The 18,857-nt window shown below is 39.3% G+C and overlaps 2 protein-coding genes across 19 annotated transcripts in view; both read left to right on the forward strand.

Annotated features, from left to right (window-relative positions):
• The window catches only part of msh4 (mutS homolog 4), a 31,404-nt gene extending 17,562 nt beyond the window's left edge, over positions 1–13,842 (forward strand). For all 3 annotated transcript variants that reach the window (XM_077238397.1, XM_077238399.1, XM_077238400.1), the window contains 15 exons: positions 2,995–3,124; positions 3,219–3,261; positions 3,976–4,043; positions 4,562–4,636; positions 5,891–5,955; positions 6,230–6,399; positions 6,757–6,893; positions 7,067–7,170; positions 7,263–7,387; positions 7,519–7,719; positions 7,959–8,077; positions 8,296–8,424; positions 8,594–8,768; positions 13,323–13,411; positions 13,518–13,842. In XM_077238397.1, the coding sequence (XP_077094512.1) occupies positions 2,995–3,124; positions 3,219–3,261; positions 3,976–4,043; positions 4,562–4,636; positions 5,891–5,955; positions 6,230–6,399; positions 6,757–6,893; positions 7,067–7,170; positions 7,263–7,387; positions 7,519–7,719; positions 7,959–8,077; positions 8,296–8,424; positions 8,594–8,768; positions 13,323–13,411; positions 13,518–13,706 (1,819 nt within the window). In that variant the 3' untranslated portion in view covers positions 13,707–13,842. The remainder of the gene's footprint in view (positions 1–2,994; positions 3,125–3,218; positions 3,262–3,975; positions 4,044–4,561; positions 4,637–5,890; positions 5,956–6,229; positions 6,400–6,756; positions 6,894–7,066; positions 7,171–7,262; positions 7,388–7,518; positions 7,720–7,958; positions 8,078–8,295; positions 8,425–8,593; positions 8,769–13,322; positions 13,412–13,517) is intronic.
• A 357-nt stretch (positions 13,843–14,199) lies between these two features.
• Positions 14,200–18,857, forward strand: part of ktn1 (kinectin 1) — a 39,685-nt gene continuing 35,027 nt past the window's right edge. For 6 of the 16 annotated variants that reach the window (XM_077238404.1, XM_077238411.1, XM_077238406.1 and 3 more), the window contains exon 1: positions 14,245–14,424. The gene's annotated coding sequence lies outside the window, so the exon portion shown is untranslated. Of the gene's footprint in view, positions 14,425–18,857 lie in introns of all 16 variants that reach the window. The other 10 variants (XM_077238405.1, XM_077238413.1, XM_077238408.1 and 7 more) reach the window with 5 other exon arrangements.

Genomic DNA, 18,857 nt, shown 5'->3' on the forward strand with positions numbered 1-18,857 from the left:
TTATGTATATTTTAGTCAACAATAAAATGAAATATGGTATAAAATACAACTCTGCCTCTTTTCATCAACAATAAAACGAAATATATACAATACACCTATTTTATATATTTTAGAATATCTAACATTACACGACCCTGTTGCTTTTTGTTAAATGTCAGTTTTAATTATCAATAATATCCATAAAAGTATAAGTAGCCTAATATGTAGGCTATAAGAAGCTATACATTGAGAAATAAAGCAAACAATTCAGTCAAACATTAGTCAGCTCTCTAATAGGCTACACAGTTAAAGTTAAATAGCCTAAATATATAAAGTTATGAAACTTCACTTTGCCCTCAGCCAAAACGATTTGCCATTAAACACACTATATATTAATATAATTTAGCATTGTTTGGTCTTATAAGATAAATAAAAACATGCACTGAAAAGTTATGTAGATGGTTGATTATTTGTCAAGCTAAGTAATTTTTTTTCATAGATTAAAATAGCTTTTAAAATATGCAAACTGGCAATATTAAAGCGGTTTAAAACATCTCCCCTTAAAACGCTATTGGTCTCGACTATTTAAATAAAGTTAAAGGAATATGACTTGGCCTGAAAAAAATTTTCAGTCAGAAGAATTTTTTTCACTTTAATCCCTGTGAATCCTTATTAAAGCTACAAGCGTTCTTTAGTCAAGAGCAGTGAGTAATTTTCTCTGTTACCTGTTCTTTGATTCTGTTGTCACTGCTGCACTTGTTTATCTCACACGCGTCCCATCTTCTCACAACTCTAATTTAAGATTTTAACTAATTTAAGACTGCTCTCATGAGGATACTCAACAAAACGGACATTTTGTCATAACTGTGTGTTATTATTCGTTCAAGCACGAAAGAGAAGTCGATTCTGGCACGCGATGCGCGTCGTCCTGTGTCAGCAGGACATTCACAGACAGCGCGTTCTCTTTTGTCTTTTCGCGGTTGCATGGTTTAAAAGCATTTGCATGAATAAGAACGTGATTATATAATGTAACGCTAGCCAAAGGATGACAGAAAAAAACGGATGCTGCGTTAATTGTGTTTAAATCTTTTTTAACGCGTAAAACTGAAAAACATTAATCGCACGCGTTACCGTTGACAGCAGCACGGACATAACCGATGTGTTTGTGAATATGCGGCAAGACGGACGTTGTGACAATGTTTCGTGTGTATTTGACCGTAAGCGCAACAAGCCATGAAAAAGAGGCAGCTTTATGTGTGGACGCTGGGAATGAAGCACGAGAATGAAATCATGAGGAACCCCCGCAATTCAACGAACGCGGAAAACTTATGAGTTGCATTTTTTATTATAAATTTGTGTGCATTATTTGTTGTTATTAGACGCTTCCAACGATGCGAGATTGATGATACATTTATTTATTTATTTTTTTACACATTTTAGCAATTTAAAAATGTTTAATGGAGTTTTTACACGGCACCCCTGCTCTCGCCAGAAGGCACCCCGTTTGGGAAACGCTGGGTAAATGTATGGGCTTTTTCAGATCTTTCAATTTAATGGATAAGGCATAAAAAAAGTTTGGTTCCGGTTGGTTGTCAGTTGAGGTCATGGGTCGGTAGGGCCTTTTTTTTTTTTTTAGTGCAGCAAGGGATAGGAAGGAATTTTTTTTTTTTTAATTATTATTTTTAATTTACAGTAGCGATGGATAAGCTACTCTATTTTTTCATAAAATAGCCTACCTGTACATGTACTCTACCACCTTGTGTGTCCCAGCATGTTACACACACACACACACGCTGATTTTAAATGTGTGCGCGGGGGCAAACGAGGTTGCCTTATTGTAAAGTGTTACCGATTAGTTATACATCGATTCAGACGTCTCGTGAGTTCAGTGTTGGAAAGATCATTTGTTTTAACCATTCATTAAAACGAATCGGTTCAAATGAGTCATTAGTTCGTGAATTAGACGTGTCATTATCGGACGTGTGCGCGTTGTGTGATTATCCCGGCGGTTAGGACATCCCACAAGATTTGTGTCATCACAGAAAACATTTCATCACTGGATAGTTTTTTTTGTTTTTTTAAAAGTGTGGTTTATATGTCAGCTGAATGTGTGGAACGTATTTTAGCACAATTCCCACCCAGCGGTAATTCAGGAAAAAAGAAATCTCCGAATGCTCCACATGAAACTTTAGTCTTCCGACCTTGCCATCGTGTCGATTTATTTTAATTAATATGTGCGAGGGAGAGAGAGCAAGACAGTGCTTAGTTTTGAGACGGTGAAGCCGTTTTTTTATGCCTAAATTAAGCTTGTGCAATTTACATATGAACGCGACCTGAGACGATGAAAAAACACACGGAGAGCAGCAGCTTTCATTTCTGGTCTGATAGCCACAAGACCACACAAACACTGTGATTGCGTGTTAGAAACCAGGAATGGTGAGAGAACATTGTGCTTGTTACGTTTATCATCTTCAAACCAAATTTGAGTCTGCAGCTGACAAAGTTTAAATCCTGTCTGGCTAGCGTGCTTCCCATAATATTTATGCATTTGCTAAGTAGGCGGTGTGTAGACGGTCTTTTGTGGCTGTTCGAACACATTCGACCAGATGAGCGTTTACACTACAAAAGCAATCCATTCGAATGCTTTTCGACTACCTCTGGAAGTGGTTGAAAGTGGACAAGCTCAAAACGTTTTAGACCCCGTTTACACCTGTTATTTAGCGTCGTCCACTTGTGATTCGATTGACAAACTCATCTTATTACCAGGTGTAAACAGGACCCTCTTCTCTGATGATGTTTACTGGCGTAAGGGCAGGACAACCTGTCACTCACATGAGATCACAGCTGTAGCAAACCACAACCATCCAATCAATTCCTGATGAACAAAATCAAGTCCCGCCCTACATTTTTCTTGCCATTTCACTCAGATATATGTCAATATAAGGAAGAAAAGGCTATCAAAACTTCTGTTTTATGCCGACTTTAATGGCAGTAACCGTATGCTGTTATATGCAGAAGTGAGCACACTCTGTTTGGGGTCTTAAACTACACTAAGACTGCCAGTGGGGAGCGGCGGTTACGCTCCAATATTCTTGAGCCCCTGCTGGATGAGGCCACTATCAACTCACGTTTGGACACCATAGAGGTGATCACCTTTTATCTGTATGTTTTTTTTTTCTCTCACTCAGTTATTTCTCTCACTCATTAATTAAATAATCTTCTCTTTGATTAATTTCCAGGAGCTGTTGCAGAATGAAGAGCTCTTCTTTGGTCTGAAGAATGGTAAATACTACATTTTATTTGTCAGTTTTAGAGACTTTTTCAGGCTGTTTTTCCTCCTGGTTTCACCCTTCGAAGCTGCAGTTTCGGACAATTAAGTGTTTATTAGGTCTGTATTGCACCACATGTGTAAGCAGTATGTAAGTGGTTTGCAACAGCAGGCTGATGTTGCGCTTTCACACTAACGGTGCTTCTACTGTGTAATAGCAATACAGAAAAAAAGTTATTTTTAGGTCACTGTATTGAGTATTTATCCATTGTTATCAGGAGTGGTCCACTGAGAATTATGGCAAACTTGCTCGTCATGAAATCTAATTTACATGAGGAGGGAGCCATATTTACATTCAGGTATTAGTCTAATTACAACCCCACATTTTTGTAGTCAAGTATTGAGTATTGACACACACAAAAAAACACACAAGAAAAACAGGTTCTGTACCAAAACTTTACAGTGTATACTTCTGCAAACTGTTAACATGAGTGCCAAAATAATATGCACTGCACTGCTTACTTGCTGCTTATGTGTGCAGTGTGAAACCGGCCTTACTTGTTATTGAGGAATTTGTTGGTGATCTTAATAGCTCTTAATTTCCTGGATCACACCTACCTAGAATTGCACCCACAATCGTAATGTATTAATGTTTACCAGATGCCTAAATATTTACATGGCACCACTCCTTGGTGGGACATTATTGATTTCTTTGCTTTTATTCACAGCCATTGCACAGTTCCCGGATATAGATGAGCTGCTGTCTGCTCTTATTCAGGTCCCAAAGCAAGAGACGGTAGGCATAGGAAACACATTTTCCAGAGTACTGAACTTAAAGAGGTTGCTTTCTTATGAGGATAATGGGGTGGGTAATTGATTTGCTTATTTTTAAAATTCATTTTAATTTAGAATATCATTGGTGAGAGAATTTTACACTGTCTAGAGGTCTACACTGAAAAAAGTAACCTACAAATGGTAGCATCTAAATTAACTGATTTTAAGTAAAAAAAAATGTAACATCACTGAATCAACCTAAGTAAATACATTGATTTATACCAATAAAACTTTTTATGAGATAAATCAGGTAAAAATATCTCTTTAAGATTTAACAATTGCAGGTTACAAATTTTTACATTATAGTTAAGTAGCAGGCACAATTCAGTAGATTATAGACTATATCCTTTAGCGAGAGAGACATTTGGCTTATAAATTCAAGCTTTTCATCTTCAAAATGACTTTTAAACCATTGTTGTTTGTATTAGTGACCCTCAATAGTTTAGCATTTAATAATCTTTTTTATGTTTTTCCATGTAGGTACCGGTGGCTGAAGCAAAAATAACGCAAATAATCAAGCTAAAGCACATTCTAGAACTGGTCCCGTCACTGAAGGTAATTTGGGCATTTTTAAAAAATACTGTCAAACAGTACTGTAAGACCCAAAATTAGTGCTGGGCGGTATACCGGTTCATACCGAAAACCGGTGTATATTTTTTTTATGATATCAATTTTTAATATACCGGCATACCGATGTATTTAATTACACAACGTTCGGAAGGAACGTTACGCAGCGCCGCGCGACACTGTTTCAGACGGACCCTTTACAATGTTGCACTTCTAAGCAGCGACTGCGAGGCGAGGGTAAACCTTTTACAGTCTATGGGGTAAACAGCAGTGCTCTGGTGTTACGTTACAGGGAAGATGGATGCTACAGAACTATGGAGTTATTTTCCTGTCAAATGTCGAGAGCACATTATTGTAGCGCGAAAGTACATTAATATAATGCGCAATCGTGAATTTCTCTGCTCGCGCACGGAATATAATGTGCCGTGCTCTCAGATACACGCTGCTCTTGTTAGAATAGGTCTATTTTCTCTGGGCTCGCTCAGAGAATCCTGCACTTAAAACATGTTCAGTGCAATCGCGAATCTCTCCTCTTCCCCAGCTAACAATTTTAGGTTATAAGAACGTTTTCATAACGTTCCCATTAAGTTATAAAAACGTTATTTCTGAATGTTCTAGGAACATTCAAAACGTCCAGTGTTTTAGACGTTGTATTAACGTTATTTCTTGGTTATAAGAACTTTATTCAAAACGTTATAAGAACATTCAATTCTCCCGTTATATAAATGTTGTATTAACGTTCTTGCTTGGTTATAAGAACGTTATTAGAACGTCAAGAAATAACAATTTTAGGTTATACTGGGCGTTATTCTATTCTACAATATTCACTAATGACAGTAAAATAGACCATCCTAAGTCAATTTACTGCAGTAATTCCTCTCTCAACCAGTAGAAAATGCTTTGAACACCTGATTATGCATGGAAAAAAAACCCCGTCATAAACCGGAAAACCGGCATAATTTTGAAAAAAAAGGTGATATAAATTTTTGGTCAAACTGCCCAGCACTACCCAAAATCATTAAAAGGATTGTATACCGAATCTGCAAAGAACCCATATTTTAACTAAACTTTTTATTCTTTCATCTACCAATAAGAGCAGTAGCCATCTCACCTCAGTGTGAAGTTAACATTAAATCAAAATTGGCATTATTTAGACCCGAAGTAACATTTTAAACATTTTTGTATGTTAAGTATGAGTAAGTAACGATGTTAATGTGAGCAAGTAAATTTCTCCCTGATTAGGCAATGCTGCAACATTCCAAAACGACCTTGTTGGAAGCATATTGTACCTCACTTGAAGACAGCAGGTAATACGTTTTACACACTTACCTATGTGAAATATTTGAATATGTGATTGCACTGACCATTTTAGTTAAACAAGAAAGATGAGTCTGATTTGATGTGTTGTGCATACAGCAATAACACAGGAGGGACAAAGAGTCCCATGTATGTGTACAGAGAATACAGATGTATGTGTTCGATCAGCACTTTCATATGTGCATTTGATGGTTTAGTTCTAGTATGCGGCCCATCAGGTTTTACTATTTTTATCTTTAACGTTTCTCATTTGTGTTGGATTAGGTTTAACAGCATTCTGGATCAGATCAAATCACTGATTAATGATGACACCAGCTATATGAAAGGCAGTTTGACCATGCGCACACAAAAGTGCTATGCTGTGCGTCCCAACATCAGCGAATTCTTAGATGTTGCACGACGAGCCTACACAGAGGTGATAGATGACATAGCAGGTGAGCTCCTTAACTTTAGTGGACCATGAAAAGGATGTAGGTTATTGTGAATTACTAATTCATCTGCAATAACCACACCGCCACAACATGTTAAATTCCCATTAAATACATTCAATTTTATTATTGAATTTTAGTTCCTGAGGTCAACTCTTAATGTTCATTAAATTAATAATTGAATAAAAAGTTTGTTAGTTTGGTGTTGTAAATGTGGTTGGCCATGTGTGCATATGTTCAAATGAAATGCCACAATCGGTTATGCAGTCCATGTGATTAATCAGATCTTTCCAAATTCCATCATGTTTATGTGTTAGTCATGAACATTAGCATTATTGATGTGTTTGTGTTGTTGATGATCAGAACTGGTGGCTCAGCTTGGAGAGAAGTACAGCCTACCCCTCCGAACAAGTTTCAGCAACACACGTGGCTTCTTCATTCAGATGAGGCTGGAGGGTGTGGTCTTACCTGCGGGGAAGTTACCAGAGGAGTTCATCAAAGTGAGCGAAGACATTAAAAGTCTCCTGTTTTTATTTGAATTTGTGTTTTTAACTACGTTATATGTAGTTCAATAATTATATTTATTGTTATATACTTTTATTTCATATGTCAGACTTTAGAGGATTAAAGTGTTGAATAGCAAGTGCTAATGGGCTTCACCTCAACACTATAGGTGACCAGACAGAAGAGCAACTGCTCGTTCACCACTGTAGACCTCATGAAAATGAATGACCACTGTGAGGAGGCCTTGAAAGACATTTTTCACATGTCTTATGTGTGAGTATATAGTAGCTCAAAGTAAGATGACTAGTGCAAGAATAAAAAAAATGTATCGTTTTAGTCATAGATTGTATTTACGTGCACTGCAGGGTTGTGTCCAAGTTACTGAATGAGGTCTATGAACACATCCACTGCCTGTACACCCTGTCTGATGCTGTGTCAATGCTGGACATGCTGCTCTCTTTGGCTCACGCTTGCACTGTCTCAGATTACGGTAATGTTAAGCGCCATATAGGCGTAATGTAGATTATTACATTTATGTGAGGACATAAATTTTTCCTTTAGATACTGACAGCATTGATTTCTTTTTTATTACTTAATAACTTAAGTATTTGTTTCCTTCAGTGCGTCCTGAGTTCACTGATACATTGGCAATAAAGCAGGGTCGCCACCCCATCCTGGAGCGCATTTCTGGGCAAGAACCCGTCTCCAACAACATCTACATCTCTGAGGGAAGCAATTTTGTGATCCTAACAGGCCCCAACATGAGTGGCAAGTCCACTTACCTTAAGCAGGTGGCCCTCTGCCAGATAATGGCTCAGATAGGTACACAGAGTTGCTATTATAATAATATTTGTTTATTACTCTTTTGGTCACTCGATCACTCTATTATTACCATACTCGCAAACACCACTAGTGTAGAGTAAGTCTGTGTGAGTAATAATGAGCAGGTTTGGAGTAGGTTCTAGGTCTAGGATAATGGATTAATATGCATGATTTAGCACCAGCTGTCCTAGTCCTGTGGGTTCAAAACAACCTTATTCAGAATGTCTTCTTTGTCCCAGGATCCTTTCTGCCTGGGGAGTATGCCTCTGTTCGTATTGCAGATCAGATATTCACCAGAATAGGAGTAGACGATGACTTTGAGACCAACTCTTCCACATTTATGGTTGAGATGAAAGAGGTAAATTGTGGAAGAAATGGTTTTATACAGCTAATCAAGAACATTTTATGGATATTTCAACAATGAAACCTTAAAGTTTAGTATCAAGTCTTAAAATCTTTATTTACACGTGTATTTTTGGGTTCAATCTGATATTTCCATGTAATTTTCTACTACACATGGTCTCACATGCAGTTAAAAAAGTATTTTCTCATTTAAAAACTTAACTGCACTGTTAGGTGTCTTACATCATCCACAATGCAAGCGACAAGTCACTTATCATTATTGATGAGCTGGGCCGAGGCACCAGTCCAGAGGAAGGCATTGGTATCTGCCACAGTATGTGTGAATTCCTCATCAATATTAAGGTGCTGTATTTATTTTAATATAGTATATACTATATAGTATACTTGATACAATGAAGAGGCATATAGAAAACAAATAAATATTCATATATACCAAACATACTTGATCGGTTATTCTAACATTGCTCTACTCACAGTATGGTTACTGTTGCTAACAAAACTTGTGCTGTAGGCCTTCACACTCTTTGCCACGCACTTTCTTGAACTGTGCCAGCTGGAAACTCTTTACCCCAACGTGGAGAACCACCACATGCAGGTTCAGCATGTCCGCGCAGGAGATGGTAGAGCAGAAAAGGTGGTCTACACATACCAGCTCAGCCGAGGACATTCAGAGGAGCGCAACTATGGTGGGTTAAGACTATTCCCAGCTTTTCTAAACTATTTAATCTATTCTATGACAATTTGTTGTAAGGGTGGTATAGTATTATATAAGTCACATTTGCATATCTGTTGAACGTGTGGAATAAGTGAAGCCAACACATTTGCTGCGGTGCAATTCGCATACTATCTGTTCTAAATAGTATTCTAAATTAGAATTAATGTGTTCCAAATCGTAGTATTTTGAAATGAGTATTCCAAAGATACCCGGATTGTCTACTCTTTCCGGTTAGACTGAAGTGCAGATCGATGCACACTCGAACGGCTAATATTGCCCACAACCCATTGCCATAGCCACAAGCCATAGCCGAAGCCGAGCCAGCTCCTAATAGAGGACGTTTTGACTCCAGAGGTTGGTGTCAAGTGATTTTTAAATGACATCTTCAAGCTACTCCCCTTCACCAGTGAATGTTCGTATGTGGCAAGGTAGTAGATAAAACATTCTTCATTAATGGTGAGGCAATACCAACAGTTTCTCAGAAACCAGTGAAGAGTCTAGGGAGATGGTACGATGGGGATCTAAAGGACACAGTTCGAGTGGGAGAAGTTAGACGACAAGCAGTGGAAGGGTTGAAGAGCATAAACAGCTGTGCTCTACCAGGCAAACTGAAACTCTGGTGCTTTCAGTTTGGTCTACTGCCAAGGTTGCTGTGGCCACTGATTGTGTATGAGGTTTCTTTGACAACAGTGGATAAGCTGGAAGCGTTAATAAGTTCATACATCAGGAAATGGTTGGGAGTTCCACGCTGCCTCAGCAGAGTGGGACTTTATAGTAAAGGAGTATTGCAGCTGCCAGTCTCTGCTTTAACCGAGGAGTTTAAGTGTGCCAAGGTCAGACTGGAAATGACTTTAGCAGAGTCACGTGACAAATGTGTAAGGGAGACAGCCCCTGTGGTAAAAACTGGTAGAAAGTGGTCAGCAAAGAAATCTGTAGTAGAGGCAAAGGCTGACCTTCAAATTGGGGATATCGTGGGACAGGTACAGCATGGAAGAGGGGGTTTTGGGCTCAGTTTAGCTCCTCCTAAATGGCACAAGGCAGGCCCAGCCCAAAGGAGGAAGCTGGTAGTCAACGAGGTGCGAAAGCAGGAGGAGAGGATGAGATGTATAAAGGCCATTTCCCAGGCCAAGCAGGGAGAGTGGATGAGATGGGAGAGTGTGGAACAACGCAAAATGGGCTGGCAAGACCTTTGGTCAATGGAAGAGAGTAGGATCAGTTTCCTTATTAGGTCAACATATGATGTTCTCCCATCACCGCAGAACCTAAACCTCTGGGTAGGAGAGGATCCATCTTGTCCTTTGTGTTCATCACCTGCCACATTAAGGCACATTTTGACAGGATGTAAGGTGGCTCTTAGCCAGGGTCGGTTTACTTGGTGCCATGACCAAGTATTGCGATGTTTGGCTTTAGCATTGGAAGGCAAGCGTAGTATGACCAATAAATTGCCGCCTGTTCTAGCAAAACATTACACGCAGAAGACAATATTCCTCCGCCCAGGCGAGCAACCACCAAGAAAAGGTGCTAACACCAATTCTCGCCCAGGACAACTGGAAGCTGCTAGGGACTGGAAGATGCTGGTTGATCTTGATCAACGGCTTATTTTTCCACCTGAGATTGCCACCACTAACCTACGACCAGATATTGTTTTGTGGTCTGGATCAGCACGCATTGTTCAACTGATAGAGTTAACAGTGCCATGGGAGGATGCGGTAGATGAGGCATATGAGAGGAAGAAACTGCGGTATGCTCATCTGGCCACTGAAGCAGAACAGCGAGGATGGAGAGTCCAGGTTTATCCAGTGGAAGTGGGTTGTCGTGGTTTTGTGGCACACTCTACAACCCGGTTCCTCAGAGACGTCGGATTCAGTGGCCAAGAGTTGAGTCGCACAGTAAAGAACTTATCTGAAGCAGCAGAAAGGAGCAGCAACTGGCTGTGGTTGAGACGGAAAGATTCTAGCTGGCTGTGTACAGGCCGCCATGCTACGGTTTCGTAGAATTCTTGAAAACTTGAAAGGTCTGTTGGTTTATTTGTATAGGTTGTATAGTATTTACAGTCATTACGTTCCTGTGTATATTGCGTGAATGACGGGTGGTTGGGCAGATATTGTGTTTTGCGGTAGGTGGTATGCCATACGGAACCGTTGCCACTGAAACTGCATATTAACGCACCAGTGGGGCTCGACAGCCTTAGTCAAACGGGTTGGCGCGTATGGTTGGGTTGCGGAGAGATTGTGAGATTGTGGTTAGGTCTCAGCAGCAACTGTTGGTTTATTTGTATAGGTTGTATAGTATTTACAGTCATTACATTCCTGTATATATTGCGTGAATGACGGGTGGTTGGGCAGATATTGTGTTTTGTGGTAGGTGGTATGCCATACGGAACCGTTGCCACTGAAACTGCATATTAACGCACCAGTGGGGCTCGACAGCCTTAGTCAAACGGGTTGGCGCGTATGGTTGGGTTGCGGTGAGATTGTGGTTAGGTCTCAGCAGCAACTGTTGGTTTATTTGTATAGGTTGTATAGTATTTACAGTCATTACGTTCCTGTGTATATTGCGTGAATGACGGGTGGTTGGGCAGATATTGTGTTTTGTGGTAGGTGGTATGCCATACGGAACCGTTGCCACTGAAACTGCATATTAACGCACCAGTGGGGCTCGACAGCCTTAGTCAAACGGGTTGGCACGTATGGTTGGGTTGCGGAGAGATTGTGAGATTGTGGTTAGGTCTCAGCAGCAAGAGGGAAGTAGAGGTCAGTAAGCTGGGCTGAGTTGAGTGGGGGACGGAGGGGGGTGACTCTGGGACGCCAGAGTCACTGTCGAGCCCTCTTGAGGTGTCGTGGGCTAGTGCACTGTATTAACACCAGACAGAAGATTCACGTCACCAGATGGAAAGAAGCGTAAATGGATGGAGAAGCATAGGTTACTGTAAAGCTACGTCTTAGTTGGTGATTATCTTGGCGAAAGCCGAGTACAAATCAGCATGAAGTTTTAACATCTACTCTCGTGTAATGGAAATCGTTTTGTTCATATTACATTTTTATTGTTAGTTTGAATTACATTAATTTGACAGACAGCATTCGCTGCTGTTGACCAAGCTAGCGCCATTCAGAGCTGCCAACTCTCACAAATTCACTGTCACCGATTCTGTCAATGTTATTACGCAATTCAAAAAAAATACCGTTTTGGCGCTTGGAAATGTTAACGTTACCCGACAGATCCCTAGCGCACGTGAACCGATCATCTCTACTAGCTAATAGTAAAAACACACGAACACTGTTGAAAGATACAGTAGGCTACAACTTACCAAAATGTGTTCTTCATACATAATACCGACCAATCATTTTTTTAATCAGCGTGCAGAGGTCAATAACATAGCTGGAGAACAAATATGTCAGATTTACCTCAGGAAAGCAATTTAGTAAACATAATATAGCTCATGTAGTTCTCATTACACCTTTCAATGTAGCCATCGCTAACTTTAGAACTTATATCGAACAGCCTTCGATACATTTCTATGTTATAACTTCCCAAAAAAACTAAACAAACATATAAAACAAACTTCTAGCGAAATACTAACAGCATCTTACTTACCAATCCAAAAGAAATGTTGCAAGTTCGGAGTCAAACCTCATTTCTTTCATTTCCATTAGTTGTCTCCAACGATGGAACGCAGTGCCAATGTTAACTCTGGTTCTGCTCCTTTTTTTTATCTGATTTTATTTGTGATTCCGAGCGTGTTTTTTTTCCCTGCAGCGGGTGGTTGTGGTAAGGGTCTCTTGCCAAGGGCTTCAGCCATTCTTCCGCTCTCTTCCCTGAACTGAACTGTAGTAGTGGGGTGTACTTTCCACACGAAGACACGATTGACATCAGGTTCAAATACGCCCACAAGCCGTGCGACTTATTCGTGTATTGCAGTTTGGCTGGTGTTGCCCACATACCGCCTCCCATGGCCAAAACTGGTATTATGACACCTGTCGGGCCGTGGCTAGTAATTTAGCATGCTAATTCAGGTTGATATCTCTGCAACACTATAACTTTTCATTTTTTAATGACATCATCACCCTTATTTCTTCTCATTCTTTTGATCCGTGTAACTCATTTTTTGTATATTTTTAACTCAATTCTGACACATGGCACCTTTAATAAAGATACGTTTGGTCGTAACTTTTAAATGCATCTTTATGCAAACACATGAGAGTTATTTGCATGAAATACCCACGATTGCCAGATCAATGTGCTACTGCATTTCTCTCCGATATGGTAGGAAATTAAATCGTATGTGGAGGATTTTAACTGACAAGATGATTGACAGGGCAGTTTAAACGGTGACAGGATGCACCTAACTAAGCGACAGAGCGGGCCGTTAAAGACGCAATCATGACTAAGTAGTATGTCCTAAAGTTTGCCTTTTCTTCTGCTACACACTCTAAAGTATGTACTTTTTTCACAGAAACTTTTAGGTACATGCATACGTACATACTTTTAGGGCATAGTATAAGTATGCTGTCTGCTGTTTGTTTAGGCATAAGAGCAGCAGAGATGACCAATTTACCACCAGAAGTTATTCAGGAGGCCAAAACTGTTGCAGCTAAAATCAGCCAAAAGCTGTGGGTATGTTATGATTCATGAATTATATATTCTAGAGGTACAGGAGAAAAATCATAAACAGATAGCCTGCAGAGTTAGTTAACTTATATCTCCATCGTCTTGTCCACAGGCCAAGCATTATAGTGACCCTGCCACTCGCAAACAAAGGGCAGACTATCGTCTAGCCACCAGACTGAAGCAGGCGGCCCGTAACTCACGGTTGGACCCAGAAAGCCTTCGGCACTATCTGAAGGGCTTGAAAAGACAGTATGAGGCTGAAATAAAAAATGCTACAGAGTCAGCAGAGATAGAGGAGTGAGGTCTGGGGTGAGAAATGGGTTGGTGGGGTGATAGACAGATTTTATTTTATTTTATTCCAAGTTGTTCATAAAATTATTTTTTCACAGTGCAAGTTTAAATTGTTCAAATAATCAAATAAAATGTTAAAATCAAAACAGATTTTTTGTTTTTGTTTTATTCCAAGTTGTTTATAAAATTATTTTTTCACAGTGCAAGTTTAAATTGTTCAAATAATCAAATAAAATGTTATTTTAAACTGAGACCAAATACAAGTTCATGTGTTCCACTTTGAGGTGATATAAACCAGTGGTTCTCAACTGGTTTGGCCATGATGCACCTCTTGATCTCTCTTTGATCATTCAAATATCACACTAAGACATATTATTTGGAGATATAGGCCTGGTTTCACAGACAGTGTAAATCCATAAAGAAAATAATGTTCTGTGCTGTTCTGACTGAGCTCCCTAAAGAGCCCAACCATGAGCCCAACCCATTCACCAACAGCAAGAACTGCTCTTCTCGCGAGATTTCCGTAACCCGTCACCCCCGGTCTCTCTGGCAGAGTTCCGTCTTCTTCCCTCACTGTGCGTTTCATTCCACACTGACCTGACCCTGCCAAAGCGAAACCAGCAGACGTGCCGCCTACAACCGGTCCGGAGCCGCAGTCCACAGCGCTTCCCCTTTAGGAACGCCTTTACATCCTGACAATAACAATACCCGCGAGGACACCACCGCAGGTACGTGAAGCAGCGGCTTTATACACAGATAGTGAAGTGAAGCGCGAGTGAATGGAGCAGATCACACGGGGCCTAGCGCACTTCTCGCTCCGCAGATCCTTCATGCCATGCCGCTAGAACACAGGCACCCTTCCACGGGACAAGGGTGTGGATTTAAACCGTAAAGACCTGAGATCCTTGCTGTCGGTCGACCGTACATTTGCTTCGCATGGGGGGTTTAAATCTGCTGAACAAGCTGATGATGTCCGATCAATCCACGGCACGCCTCTCTATACAGCTAAGCTAGGCTAGTGATACTAATCAGTGCGATAGAGCTGAAGATATGTTCTCATTTCCATGCTGTTTTTCATATTACATGCTTGACTGTACAGTCTCAGCACACGTTGTGCTTTTGCTGCTGGTTTTTTGTTCAGTCATATAAGGTGTCAGTCAGTTCCTTATTAAACGTCACGACCAACTTTAAATCTGAACTGCCATGAAGTAATTTCAGCGAGAAACAGGGACTTTGCTCCTTGTATGTCTTCACTCGGTTGTCTTATAGGCGTGAGGTGTTAATATGCACCTCACAACGAAAAAAATATATTGGTTTGTTTGAACTTATCACGCTTATCGCTGCCATTAGAGCCCGACTTAATTTAAGTAGCCCTTCAGCGTTGCACACTTCTCTTGATGAAGCTAACGGAAAGGATTATCTGTCAGTAGTAGATGGGTGGCTTTAAATAGTCGCCATAAATTAGCGCATGCGCACTGACCTGTCTTCATAGAAACAGAAGGAAGCCTTTATGCATCCCAGTCGTTAAAAGACCTCATGAAATCAAAATTGTATTTGTGTTGCTTTTTAATCCATGTCTTTTATCTATAGCATTCCTAAAATATCTCTGACTCAGAGCAAGTCTCTGACTTTCAGGTTCCAGGAAGTAAAAACCCCATTACTTTTCTCCATAGGTGAATTGATTTTGAATGATATGAAGTCCTCAGGAATTGATTGGGTCATTGTCATTAGCTATTAGTTGATGCAATGTGAGTGACAGGTTGTCCCGCCCTCGTGCCAGTAGACTTATCATCAGAAAAGAGATGAGCTGCAAGAGGGGAGGGGTGTTATTTTGTAGGGTTGGACCCGGATATTCGAATATTCTTTCGGTTTGTTGGTATTCGATTTGAAAATGTGTCATTCCAATATTCTTTTTTTTTCTTTGCACACCCGGCATCCCCCTCGAAACGGTTCTCATTCGCGCTTGAATATGTTTTACACTGTACAATCTGGTGAAATATAATACTTACCATATAACTTCGTTATATCTACTTAATAAATATATTAGCTTCTTCTTGGACTACTAAATGTGCACTCCTGCGGGAGTATTCTCTGACTAGAGCGCAGAACAGCGGAGTTTGTACGGACAGAAGTGCATGCATTAGCTTGTATTTTGGGTTAAGCTGCGTTGCTTTGACATTGTGGAACATAGAATAATAGAAACAAAATGTATTATCATTTTTACCCTTATTAATCTAAATTAATCTACAGCTAAATATAGGAGACTTTGAGATTTTACTGGGACGTCACGTTTATTTTTCGTTTTTCTTTATTTAAATTTCGTTTTTCTTTATTTAAATTTCGTTTTTCTATATCCGATTTAAATTTCGGTTTCATTTATTTAAATTTCGTTTTTATTTATTTAAATTTTGTTTTTTTTTATTTAAATTTCGTTTTTTTATTTAAATCTACCCTACTTTGTCAGTGAGAAAAATATTATAAGACTACCTTATTAAAAATATTGCTTAAGTTAAAAGACGTGTGTGTGTGTGTGTGTGTGTGTGTGTGTGTGTGTGTGTGTGTGTGTGTGTGTGTGTTATATCACTAGCGCAGTGTCCGTTCTGGCAGCATATATGCTGCATGCGTGAGGCGCGCCGCTTCTTTATTTAAATCTACCCTACCCCTTGTCAGTAATTTGTTAGTGAGCAAAATATTAGACTACCTTATTAAAATATTGCTTAAATTACCAGACCTGTGTGTTTTATATCACTAGTGCAGTGTCCATTCTCGGAGCATATAAGCTCTGCTCATGTAAGGCGCGCGCGCATCCGGCTCGCGCTGTTCTGTAGTTTATTAAAAGTTTATTAATTCTGAACGTGTCGCGTCTCGCCTGTCTATCTATATTGCACCAAATACGACACTGCACTCCCTTGTGAAGTCGTTTGGATGAACGGTTCTCGAAATAATCAAAATGCAACGGACAGACTCTATCTCTATAGGCTATAGAGATTACGAAGCTTCGAATATTCGATGTTCATTACTACCGAAGCTTCGAAGCTCAAAAAATGGTAATCGGACCAGCCCTATTATTTTGATTAAAGATTACTTGGGAACATGAATTAAAAAATAATGATGTGCACCGATGCCTCATTTATAATGGATACGGCGATGTTTCATAAAAAAAAAAAAGAATGGTCCATTTTGATTTCATGCTGACTTTAAAGGCAGACCTACTCTGTTAATTTGTTATATCTTTCTGTTGAAGCAACTAGTCCTGATTATTTCAATTTATTTTTTAAATCATGTTTAAATGTTATTGTTATCGGTCGATATATTAAAGCCGATAAATAATGGATTATTTCCTTCAGCTGAAACACTTAACTGTTGTTCGCCATGATGGTTTTTAATCACTTGAAATACAATTGGAATCACTTACAAAAGGAAAATACAATTAAGTGCAACTTGTGAAAGTGAATGAATGTCTGTCATATAAGCTACATAAAATTATGAGAAAATAATTATAATTGTGTGCAAATATGAAGAATTATCAGTTATTGTGTCATCTAAAATGTTCATATCGCTGCATCCCTAAAATATATAAATTATATATATGCACATGCTGCCAATGCCATAGATATTGTTTCTATATACATAACATCAACATAATAGTTTTATATATATTTATCCATAATTTTATTTTGATTGTCTTTGCAATTCTTCCTTAAGGCCATTAATTACACAGTCGGGGTTTGTCAGGTTGTCAAATGCTTTGTTGCTTCAAATCAAAGTTTTTATGTTGTGATTCACAAGGATATAGCTTAGATATTATAGATATATCTCTGCAACAGACTTCTTTTTTTTATATTCCAATGGGAAAAGTACTTTTTGCACCAAGGCTACTGAAAAAGTGGGCAGCACTATTGCACTCAGGGGTGTGCACACATTTCTGTCCTATCAGATGCTCTTAAGAATCAGAATGCCCCTCCCACTATTACCAACTGACTCTGACTAACAAGCTCAAGTATCTAATCATGGTCCTTCGCTGTGATGTTTATGATGTTATTAAAACAAAAAGGATATGTCCAGCCCCAACTTCCTTTTTGCATACAAAATGTTATTACAGTAAAGAAAATGGTGTTCTTGGAGCATTTTGTAGATACTGTTAGAGAACTTTGTTTATATAGGTGTGGAGCTGCTCTTTGCACTAGAGCCCGACCGATATATCGGCGGGCCGATATTATCGGCCGATTTTAGGCATTTTCCTAACTATCGGTATCGGCATTTATAATGGCCGATAAATGAATATTTTTAAAAATGCGGGTACGATGATTCATGTAAGGGTGGCGCTGCCAATAAAGCACCTAAAAGCTGTCACAAGAACTGGCAAAAATAATGATTATGAATACAACAAATATAGCAAGGAGACATTTTAATTGTTTATTAATAAACAAGTGTTTTCAGTCAGTGTCAGCCAAAGATGAAGTTGACGATGCTGACTCGCGATCTTCAGTGAGCGCGCGCCAGAGAGAAATGCACATTTCATACGATTACATGAGTCTGTCTGTCTTTCGTTTTGAATTGTTCTGTTTAAAAGTAGACATTTCAATATAGATATATTTCAATTCTCAGGTCTATACGCTGAGTTTCGGTTCATGAGACGAGCTCCAGTTCACCCGCAGGTGCCTCCGTGTCGAGATTATCTATCGTCTGCTAAATTTACTTCTTATAAATTAAATCCAGGCAAATGGCTGATGAAACATTGATTAAAATTAAGATACAATTAATACAAAACGAAATTCACTTTGAAACGAAAGGTTTTGTGCTTTCTGTTTGATGTCTATGTGAAAGTTTCAAAGCATTAGTGCCGCTTTCAGAGCGCTCACGTCCGTAGTGCTGAACTGTCGCGTCTGTAACATTGTTTTTTCCTCATAAATGCAAACACGAAAAATAAAACAAAATAAAATAAAATGAATATTTTATGTAGCCTGTGGAGACTGAGAGCCAACCCTTCTTCATCCGGTGGGTAGTAGCCTACTTGTGATTTGCGCAGTGTAATTCACAGAATTGATTTCTCTGCTACAAGCCTCTGTCACGTATTGTGTGAGCTTGTGACTATTGCAAGCGCGCAGCTGAGAAGTCCTGATTATATTGTCTGCTATATTTAGGCCTTCTTCTTATTTAT

The sequence above is a fragment of the Siphateles boraxobius genome, unplaced genomic scaffold (assembly GCF_051911475.1).
Source record: "Siphateles boraxobius isolate OS27281-9 unplaced genomic scaffold, OSU_SipBor_1 22, whole genome shotgun sequence".
Taxonomy (NCBI): domain Eukaryota; kingdom Metazoa; phylum Chordata; class Actinopteri; order Cypriniformes; family Leuciscidae; genus Siphateles; species Siphateles boraxobius.